The sequence below is a fragment of the Thunnus thynnus genome, chromosome 16 (genome assembly GCF_963924715.1).
Source record: "Thunnus thynnus chromosome 16, fThuThy2.1, whole genome shotgun sequence".
Taxonomy (NCBI): Eukaryota; Metazoa; Chordata; class Actinopteri; order Scombriformes; family Scombridae; genus Thunnus; species Thunnus thynnus.
Genome location: NC_089532.1, coordinates 197,501 through 210,000, shown reverse-complemented (window position 1 = coordinate 210,000; position 12,500 = coordinate 197,501). Strand labels below are relative to the sequence as shown.

Below are 12,500 nucleotides of genomic sequence, written 5' to 3'. Positions count from 1 at the left end.
CATCTCTACAAGTAACACTTCAATACTGCAAATATCGCTTCATCTCTACAAGTAACACTTCAATACTACAAATATCGCTTCATCTCTACAAGTAACACTTCAATACTGCAAATATCGCTTCATCTCTACGAGTAACACTTCAGTACTGCAAATATCGCTTCATCTCTACGAGTAACACTTCAATACTGCAAATATCGCTTCATCTCTACAAGTAACACTTCAATACTGCAAATATCGCTTCATCTCTACAAGTAACACTTCAATACTACAAATATCGCTTCATCTCTACAAGTATCGCTTCATCTCTACAAATATCGCTTCATCTCTACAAGTAACACTTCAATACTACAAATATCGCTTCATCTCTACAAGTAACACTTCAATACTACAAATATCGCTTCATCATTACAAGTAACACTTCAATACTACAAGTATCGCTTCATCTCTACAAGTAACACTTCAATACTACAAATATCGCTTCATCTCTACAAGTATCACTTCATCTCTACAAGTATCACTTCAATACTACAAATATCGCTTCATCTCTACAAGTATCACTTCATCTCTACAAGTAACACTTCAATACTACAAATATCGCTTCATCACTACAAGTAACACTTCAATACTACAAATATCGCTTCATCTCTACAAATATCGCTTCATCTCTACAAGTAACACTTCAATACTACAAATATCGCTTCATCTCTACAAGTAACACTTCAATACTACAAGTATCGCTTCATCTCTACAAGTAACACTTCAATACTACAAATATCGCTTCATCACTACAAATATCGCTTCATCACTACAAATATCGCTTCATCTCTACAAGTAACACTTCAATACTACAAATATCGCTTCATCTCTACAAGTATCGCTTCATTTCTACAAGTAACACTTCAATACTACAAATATCGCTTCATCACTACAAATATCGCTTCATCTCTACAAGTAACACTTCAATACTACAAATATCGCTTCATCACTACAAATATCGCTTCATCTCTACAAGTAACACTTCAATACTACAAATATCGCTTCATCACTACAAATATCGCTTCATCTCTACAAGTAACACTTCAATACTGCAAATATCGCTTCATCTCTACAAGTAACACTTCAATACTACAAATATCGCTTCATCTCTACAAGTATCACTTCATCTCTACAAGTAACACTTCAATACTACAAATATCGCTTCATCACTACAAGTAACACTTCAATACTACAAATATCGCTTCATCTCTACAAATATCGCTTCATCTCTACAAATATCGCTTCATCTCTACAAGTAACACTTCAATACTACAAATATCGCTTCATCTCTACAAATATCGCTTCATCTCTACAAGTAACACTTCAATACTACAAGTATCGCTTCATCTCTACAAGTAACACTTCAATACTACAAATATCACTTCATCACTACAAATATCACTTCATCTCTACAAGTATCGCTTCATCTCTACAAATATCGCTTCATCTCTACAAGTAACACTTCAATACTACAAATATCGCTTCATCTCTACAAATATCGCTTCATCTCTACAACACTTCAATACTACAAGTAACACTTCATCTCTACAAGTAACACTTCAATACTACAAGTATCGCTTCATCTCTACAAGTAACACTTCAATACTACAAGTATCGCTTCATCTCTACAACACTTCAATACTACAAATATCGCTTCATCACTACAAATATCGCTTCATCTCTACAAGTATCGCTTCATCTCTACAAGTAACACTTCAATACTACAAATATCGCTTCATCTCTACAAGTATCGCTTCATTTCTACAAGTAACACTTCAATACTACAAATATCGCTTCATCACTACAAATATCGTTTCATCTCTACAAGTAACACTTCAATACTACAAATATCGCTTCATCTCTACAAGTATCACTTCATCTCTACAAGTAACACTTCAATACTACAAATATCGCTTCATCACTACAAGTAACACTTCAATACTACAAATATCGCTTCATCTCTACAAATATCGCTTCATCTCTACAAATATCGCTTCATCTCTACAAGTAACACTTCAATACTACAAATATCGCTTCATCTCTACAAATATCGCTTCATCTCTACAAGTAACACTTCAATACTACAAGTATCGCTTCATCTCTACAAGTAACACTTCAATACTACAAATATCACTTCATCACTACAAATATCACTTCATCTCTACAAGTATCGCTTCATCTCTACAAATATCGCTTCATCTCTACAAGTAACACTTCAATACTACAAATATCGCTTCATCTCTACAAATATCGCTTCATCTCTACAACACTTCAATACTACAAGTAACACTTCATCTCTACAAGTAACACTTCAATACTACAAGTATCGCTTCATCTCTACAAGTAACACTTCAATACTACAAGTATCGCTTCATCTCTACAACACTTCAATACTACAAATATCGCTTCATCACTACAAATATCGCTTCATCTCTACAAGTATCGCTTCATCTCTACAAGTAACACTTCAATACTACAAATATCGCTTCATCTCTACAAGTATCGCTTCATTTCTACAAGTAACACTTCAATACTACAAATATCGCTTCATCACTACAAATATCGTTTCATCTCTACAAGTAACACTTCAATACTACAAATATCGCTTCATCACTACAAATATCACTTCATCTCTACAAATATCGCTTCATCTCTACAAGTAACACTTCAATACTACAAATATCGCTTCATCACTACAAATATCGCTTCATCTCTACAAGTAACACTTCAATACTACAAGTAACACTTCATCTCTACAAGTAACACTTCAATACTACAAGTATCGCTTCATCTCTACAAGTAACACTTCAATACTACAAATATCGCTTCATCACTACAAATATCGCTTCATCACTACAAATATCGCTTCATCTCTACAAGTATCGCTTCATCTCTACAAGTAACACTTCAATACTACAAATATCGCTTCATCACTACAAGTAACACTTCAATACTACAAATATCGCTTCATCTCTACAAATATCGCTTCATCTCTACAAGTATTGCTTCATCTCTACAAGTATTGCTTCATCACAACAAATATCGCTTCATCTCTACAAGTAACACTTCAATATTACAAATATCGCTTCATCTCTACAAGTAACACTTCAATATTACAAATATCGCTTCATCTCTACAAATATTGCTTCATCTCTACAAGTAACACTTCAATACTACAAATATCGCTTCATCACTACAAATATCGCTTCATCTCTACAAATATCGCTTCATCTCTACAAGTATTGCTTCATCTCTACAAGTATTGCTTCATCACAACAAATATCGCTTCATCTCTACAAATATCGCTTCATCTCTACAAGTAACACTTCAATATTACAAATATCGCTTCATCTCTACAAGTAACACTTCAATACTACAAATATCGCTTCATCACTACAAATATCGCTTCATCTCTACAAATATCGCTTCATCTCTACAAGTAACACTTCAATACTACAAATATCGCTTCATCTCTACAAATATCGCTTCATCTCTACAAGTAACACTTCAATACTACAAATATCGCTTCATCACTACAAGTAACACTTCAATACTACAAATATCGCTTCATCTCTACAAATATCGCTTCATCCCTACAAATATCGCTTCATCTCTACAAGTAACACTTCAATACTACAAATATCGCTTCATCACTACAAATATCGCTTCATCTCTACAAATATCGCTTCATCTCTACAAGTAACACTTCAATACTACAAATATCGCTTCATCTCTACAAATATCGCTTCATCCCTACAAATATCGCTTCATCTCTACAAGTAACACTTCAATACTACAAATATCGCTTCATCTCTACAAATATCGCTTCATCACTACAAATATCGCTTCATCTCTACAAATATCGCTTCATCTCTACAAATAACACTTCAATACTACAAATATCGCTTCATCTCTACAAATAACACTTCAATACTACAAATATCGCTTCATCTCTACAAGTAACACTTCAATACTACAAATATCGCTTCATCCCTACAAATATCGCTTCATCTCTACAAGTAACACTTCAATACTACAAATATCGCTTCATCTCTACAAATAACACTTCAATACTACAAATATCGCTTCATCTCTACAAGTAACACTTCAATACTACAAATATCGCTTCATCCCTACAAATATCGCTTCATCTCTACAAGTAACACTTCAATACTACAAATATCGCTTCATCTCTACAAATATCGCTTCATCACTACAAATATCGCTTCATCTCTACAAATATCGCTTCATCTCTACAAATAACACTTCAATACTACAAATATCGCTTCATCTCTACAAATAACACTTCAATACTACAAATATCGCTTCATCTCTACAAATAACACTTCAATACTACAAATATCGCTTCATCTCTACAAATAACACTTCAATACTACAAATATCGCTTCATCTCTACAAATATCGCTTCATCTCTACAAATAACACTTCAATACTACAAATATCGCTTCATCTCTACAAATAACACTTCAATACTACAAATATCGCTTCATCACTACAAATATCGCTTCATCACTACAAATATCGCTTCATCTCTACAAATATCGCTTCAATACTACAAATAACACTTCAATACTACAAATATCGCTTCATCACTACAAATATCGCTTCATCTCTACAAATATCGCTTCATCTCTACAAATAACACTTCAATACTACAAATATCGCTTCATCTCTACAAATATCGCTTCATCTCTACAAATAACACTTCAATACTACAAATATCGCTTCATCTCTACAAATATCGCTTCATCTCTACAAATAACACTTCAATACTACAAATATCGCTTCATCTCTACAAATAACACTTCAATACTACAAATATCGCTTCATCTCTACAAATATCGCTTCATCACTACAAATATCGCTTCATCTCTACAAATAAGTACTTTATATGTACTAGTAACACTTCATGTGTATAAGTACTTTATATGTACTGGTAACACTTCATGTGTATAAGTACTTTATATGTACTGGTAACACTTCATGTGTATAAGTACTTTATATGTACTGGTAACATTTCATGTGTATAAGTACTTTATATGTACTGGTAACACTTCATGTGTATAAGTACTTTATATGTACTGGTAACACTTCATGTGTATAAGTACTTTATATGTACTGGTAACATTTCATGTGTATAAGTACTTTATATGTACTGGTAACACTTCATGTGTATAAGTACTTTATATGTACTGGTAACATTTCATGTGTATAAGTACTTTATATGTACTGGTAACACTTCATGTGTATAAGTACTTTATATGTACTGGTAACATTTCATGTGTATAAGTACTTTATATGTACTGGTAACACTTCATGTGTATAAGTACTTTATATGTACTGGTAACATTTCATGTGTATAAGTACTTTATATGTACTGGTAACATTTCATGTGTATAAGTACTTTATATGTACTGGTAACACTTCATGTGTATAAGTACTTTATATGTACTGGTAACGCTTCATGTGTATAAGTACTTTATATGTACTGGTAACACTTCATGTGTATAAGTACTTTATATGTACTGGTAACATTTCACCAACATTTCATTTCTATAAATACCACTTTATCTCCACAAGTACTGCTTCATGCGTATAAGTACTTTATATGTACTGGTAACACTTCATGTGTATAAGTACTTTATATGTACTGGTAACACTTCATGTGTATAAGTACTTTATATGTACTGGTAACATTTCATGTGTATAAGTACTTTATATGTACTGGTAGCGCTTCATGTGTATAAGTACTTTATATGTACTGGTAACATTTCATGTGTATAAGTACTTTATATGTACTGGTAACACTTCATGTGTATAAGTACTTTATATGTACTGGTAACATTTCATGTGTATAAGTACTTTATATGTACTGGTAACACTTCATGTGTATAAGTACTTTATATGTACTGGTAACATTTCATGTGTATAAGTACTTTATATGTACTGGTAACATTTCATGTGTATAAGTACTTTATATGTACTGGTAACACTTCATGTGTATAAGTACTTTATATGTACTGGTAACATTTCATGTGTATAAGTACTTTATATGTACTGGTAACACTTCATGTGTATAAGTACTTTATATGTACTGGTAACATTTCACCTCCACTTCATTTCTATAAATACCACTTTATCTCCACAAGTACTGCTTCATGCGTATAAGTACTTTATAAGTATTGGCACTGCTTCATCTCATGACTCTGTTTCATCCCTCCTCCTCTACTCCCCTGACGACTGTTGCTATGGTTGCCAGTGTTCTGCTGCAGGCCTGTTACCATGACGACAGCAGCCTGTCATTTACTGTGGGGAAACATGAAGGTTTGTTTTTTTTTTTCATTCACCAGGAGGAGGCGGAGCTTCTGAGACACTTCTCTCCATCTGTCACCCCTCCATCATCTAATCATCCTTCCATCATCCTTCCATCATCACTCCTCTCTCCATCCTCCCTGCTTCCTCCCTCCATCCTCTCTCCATCCTCTCTCCATCCTCCCTCTATCCTCTCTCCATCCTCCCTCCATCCTCTCTCCATCCTCCCTGCTTCCTCTCTCCATCCTCCCTCCATCCTCTCTCTATCCTCTCTCCCTCCTCTCTCCATCCTCTCTCTATCCTCTCTCCCTCCTCTCTCCATCCTCTCTCCATCCTCTCTCCCTCCTCTCTCTATCCTCCCTCCATCCTCTCTCCATCCATCCTCCCTCCATCCTCCCTCCATCCTCTCTCCATCCTCCCTCCATCCTCCCTCCATCCTCCCTCCATCATCTAATCATCCTTCCATCATCCTTCCATCATCACTCCTCCCTCCATCCTCCCTCCCTCCATCCTCCCTCCCTCCATCCTCTCTCCATCCTCCCTCCATCCTCCCTCCATCCTCTCTCCATCCTCTCTCCCTCCATCCTCCCTCCATCCTCCCTCCATCATCTAATCATCCTTCCATCATCCTTCCATCATCACTCCTCCCTCCATCCTCCCTCCCTCCATCCTCCCTCCCTCCATCCTCTCTCCATCCTCCCTCCATCCTCCCTCCATCCTCTCTCCATCCTCTCTCCCTCCATCCTCCCTCCATCCTCTCTCCATCCTCTCTCCCTCCATCCTCCCTCCATCCTCTCTCCATCCTCCCTCCATCCTCCCTCCATCCTCTCTCCATCCTCTCTCCATCCTCTCTCCCTCCATCCTCCCTCCATCCTCCCTCCATCCTCTCTCCATCCTCCCTCCATCCTCCCTCCATCCTCTCTCCATCCTCTCTCCATCCTCTCTCCCTCCATCCTCCCTCCATCCTCCCTCCATCCTCTCTCCATCCTCCCTCCATCCTCCCTCCATCCTCTCTCCATCCTCTCTCCATCCTCTCTCCCTCCATCCTCCCTCCATCCTCCCTCCATCCTCTCTCCATCCTCCCTCCATCCTCTCTCCATCCTCCCTCCATCCTCCCTCCATCCTCCCTCCATCCTCCCTCCATCCTCTCTCTCTCCTCTCATGTCTCTTCATCTCTCTGCCTCCATATGAATCCAGATGAACGTCTGCAGGTTTTGTCATAACTCTGAACTAAGAGAGAAAAGGAGGTTTAATCAACCTGTCCACATCTTCGCGTATTGATTATTGATAGATTCTTATCACAGTTGACTTTAATACATTTATGTCATATTTGTGTTTTTAATGAGACGGTATGTATTTCCAGTGAAGGTTATGATTATAAATATTCATGTATATTAACTCCACGTATGCAGTTTACAGTTAGACTTTAGGTGATAAAGTAAAACTCCTCTTTGTCAAACTGTTTGTTGAGTTGATAATGAAATAATTTTGAGAGGGTTGAAAGTGTTTCCAGCCTCCTGACTCACAGGTGATGTCATCCAGGTGAGACAATGAGACCGCTCTCTGACGGGAGACACCTGAACATCAGCGGTCCGTCTCATTTGACTCTGAGTGTCTGTCAGCAGCTGCAAACATCCAGCAGATTACATTCAAATCACACACACACACTCACACTGCATGCACACGCACACACACACACTCACACTGCATGCACTATACAAGCGCACACACAAACAGGTGTATAAACTCAGCAAACAGCCGCCTGTCGGCTCGTCAGGTCGACTGAATCTGGAGTCAATATTTGTCTCCGCTCGCTTTGTTTTCACACCGTTCAAAATATTCATGTTCAGATTCACATGGCAAATATTTGAGGTTTGGGCTGCTGGGGCCACCGTAACCCGCCAACACGCCGCCGTACACTGAGCTGCTTCGAGGCAAGCTGCGTCATGCTGAACCCAACTGCACCTAGCTGCATCCAGCTGCATCATTCTGCATCCAGCTGCATCATTCTGCATCCAGCTGCATCATTCTGCACTCAGCTGCATCATGCTGCATCCAGCTGCATCATTCTGCATCCAGCTGCATCATTCTGCATCCAGCTGCATCATTCTGCATCCAGCTGCATCATGCTGCATCCAGCTGCATCATTCTGCATCCAGCTGCATCATTCTGCATCCAGCTGCATCATTCTGCATCCAGCTGCATCATTCTGCATCCAGCTGCTTCATTCTGCATCCAGCTGCATCATGCTGCATCCAGCTGCATCATGCTGCATCCAGCTGCATCATTCTGCATCCAGCTGCATCATTCTGCATCCAGCTGCATCATTCTGCACTCAGCTGCATCATTCTGCATCCAGCTGCATCGCTGGGTTAAACTGCTGACCTCAAGCAGACTGAAATCTACACAGTCACACTTTACCTGTTTTCTTGGTTAAATGAAATGAACGTAATGTTTTGTGATGTGTGGATGATTGTACAGCTGCTCAGACAGGTGAGCAGACAGACAGGTGGACAAACAGACAGGTGAGCAGACAGACAGGTGAGCAGACAGACAGGTGGACAAACAGACAGGTGAGCAGACAGACAGGTGAGCAGACAGACAGGTGGACAAACAGACAGGTGAGCAGACAGACAGGTGGACAAACAGACAGGTGAGCAGACAGACAGGTGGACAAACAGACAGGTGAGCAGACAGACAGGTGAGCAGACAGACAGGTGGACAAACAGACAGGTGAGCAGGCAGACAGGTGAATAGACAGACAGGTGGACAAACAGACAGGTGAGCAGACAGACAGGTGGACAAACAGACAGGTGAGCAGACAGACAGGTGAGCAGACAGACAGGTGAATAGACAGACAGGTGGACAAACAGACAGGTGAGCAGACAGACAGGTGGACAAACAGACAGGTGGACAAACAGACAGGTGAGCAGACAGACAGGTGAGCAGACAGACAGGTGAATAGACAGACAGGTGGACAAACAGACAGGTGAGCAGGCAGACAGGTGGACAAACAGACAGGTGAGCAGGCAGACAGGTAAGTGGACTCACCTTGGCGACGGACCCATCTCTCTCCTCCATCACAGCCTTCATCTCCTGGGCTGTGATGTCATTTCGCCGTTGGCTTGCCAACCGGACACGCTGAACCAGAACTGAACCGAAGTGTTCAACTTCCTGCACAGAGACGGCATCGCAGACACACCGAAGCAGCTCATTCACCTCCTGAAGATCAAACATCTGATAAGATTATCAATAATCAATTCGATTAAACCTCAAAACCTCCAAAATTACAAACTACAAACAAACTGTGATATGAACAATTAGCATATTATCAAACTGTTAGCATATTATCAGACTGTTAGCATATCATCAGACTGTTAGCATATCATCAGACTGTTAGCATATCATCAGACTGTTAGTATATCATCAGACTGTTAGCATATCGTCAGACTGTTAGCATATCATCAAACTGTTAGCATATTATCAGACTGTTAGCATATCATCAAACTGTTAGCATATTATCAGACTGTTAGCATATCATCAGACTGTTAGTATATTATCAGACTGTTAGCATATCGTCAGACTGTTAGCATATCATCAGACTGTTAGTATATTATCAAACTGTTAGCATATTATCAGACTGTTAGCATATCATCAGACTGTTAGCATATTATCAAACTGTTAGCATATTATCAGACTGTTAGCATATCATCAGACTGTTAGCATATCGTCAGACTGTTAGCATATTATCAAACTGTTAGTATATTATCAGACTGTTAGCATATCATCAGACTGTTAGCATATCGTCAGACTGTTAGCATATTATCAAACTGTTAGCATATTATCAGACTGTTAGCATATCATCAGACTGTTAGCATATCATCAGACTGTTAGCATATCATCAGACTGTTAGTATATTATCAGACTGTTAGTATATTATCAGACTGTTAGCATATCATCAGACTGTTAGCATATCATCAGACTGTTAGCATATCATCAGACTGTTAGTATATTATCAGACTGTTAGTATATTATCAAACTGTTAGCATATTATCAGACTGTTAGCATATCATCAGACTGTTAGCATATCATCAGACTGTTAGCATATCATCAGACTGTTAGTATATTATCAGACTGTTAGTATATTATCAAACTGTTAGCATATCGTCAGACTGTTAGCATATCATCAGACTGTTAGCATATTATCAAACTGTTAGCATATCATCAGACTGTTAGCATATTATCAAACTGTTAGCATATCATCAGACTGTTAGCATATTATCAGACTGTTAGCATATTATCAAACTGTTAGCATATTATCAGACTGTTAGCATTTGGCACATTATCTTATATCTAACATTAAGAAACATTAACAAACATTTGCATTATTATCTGCACACTGCATATACTGTTTATATTATGAACATTTGCACATTTCTGGTCAATATTTTGTACATTACATTCTCTTGGATTTAAACTTTAACAGCTCTTTTCACTTAGAATATATTTTACATATTTCTAAAGTAAATTTCTATTTTATATTATTCATGATTACTTGATTTTTCTGTATATTTTGACTGCTATGCAGCACAAAACATCCTTGTGTGTGCAGACCTACATAAAAATAAACCTGTTAGCATAATATGCTAGCATATTAGCAACATGTTAGCATATTAGTAAACAGTGAGTTGTGTGTTTTCACCATGTCAGTGTCCTCCAGGTTCAAATTCTCCAACCTGAAAAAGGAGAGACAGTTTCAGTATCAGTGAGCTTTAATGTTAACTGTGTGTGTGTGTGTGTGTTTGTGTGTGTGTGTGTGTGTGTGTGTGTGTGTGTTTTAGATGTTTATTTCATACCTTTCTGCTCAACAGAGAAATTAATAAACATCACAAAGAGAGAAACTAAAAAGTATCACATCGTCTGTCATCATCAGACACAATAATCAATAATCTGTAATCAGTCACTGATGTTTAACAGTGAATGTGCTGCAGACAGAGGACGAGCTGGAAGGACACGATACAAACTCAGAATATCAGAGGGAGGGGCCTGACCCCCCCGTCTTTAAATTAAACCTGGACCTGAGTAGCCTGTTGGCCGGACCGAGCTCTGCAGAAGCTGCGCAGTAATTTTGTCCTGCGCTCCCTGAAGTCCACCTGAAACTCTCCATCGCTGAGAAATCACGGTGAAGCTGTGAGGCCGACTTTATTTCTTGACGGTGGACGACCAGCTGGTAACGAGCTGATCTCCCGCCTCTCCTCCCGGGAAGCTCTTTTCATTTAGTCTGCTGCTGTTTTGCTGTAATAAACTGTAATAAGGTGGCCGAGGCGGCGGCGCTCTGCAGGGAACAGCAGGTAATGAAAGACCAGCTGCCTCCAATAAAGCTCCTCTAACACCCTGCTTACAGCCCATCCAGCCCGGCTCAGCTCAGCTCGGCTCGGCTCGGCTCGGCTCACTCCACAGCCGTCATTAACCCTCCCACACACACCTCCACTGATAACACTGAAAACTCTGAGAACACATCTACTGTACAGGAACACCTGGACTCAACAGAAACACCTGGACTCAACAGGAACACCTGGACTCAACAGAAACACCTGGACTCAACAGAAACACCTGGACTCAACAAAAACACCTGGACTCAACAGGAACACCTGGATCAACAGAAACACCTGGACTCAACAGGAACACCTGGACTAAACAGGAACACCTGGACTCAACAGAAACACCTGGACTCAACAAAAACACCTGGACTCAACAGGAACACCTGGATCAACAGAAACACCTGGACTCAACAGGAACACCTGGACTCAACAGAAACACCTGGACTCAACAGGAACACCTGGACTAAACAGGAACACCTGGACTCAACAGGAACACCTGGACTAAACAGGAACACCTGGACTCAACAGGAACACCTGGACTCAACAGGAACACCTGGACTCAACAGAAACACCTGGACTCAACAGGAACACCTGGACTCAACAGGAACACCTGGACTCAACACACACGCATGCATGCACTCCTCCTCTCTTCCTCTCCTCCTCCTCCTCTCCTCCTCCATCCTCCTCCTCCTCTCTTCCTCTCCTCTCCTCCTCCTCTCTTCCTCCTCTCCTCCTCCTCTCCTCCTCCAT

At 39.4% G+C, this 12,500-nt stretch overlaps 1 protein-coding gene across 2 annotated transcripts in view; it reads right to left on the bottom strand.

Annotated features, from left to right (window-relative positions):
• The window catches only part of mipol1 (mirror-image polydactyly 1), an 81,907-nt gene that overhangs the window by 29,098 nt on the left and 40,309 nt on the right, over positions 1–12,500 (bottom strand). For both annotated transcript variants that reach the window (XM_067613249.1, XM_067613250.1), the window contains exons 9-10: positions 11,072–11,105; positions 9,421–9,591 (exon numbers count right to left, since the gene is read on the bottom strand). In XM_067613249.1, coding sequence (XP_067469350.1) covers positions 9,421–9,591; positions 11,072–11,105 — 205 coding nt within the window. The remainder of the gene's footprint in view (positions 1–9,420; positions 9,592–11,071; positions 11,106–12,500) is intronic.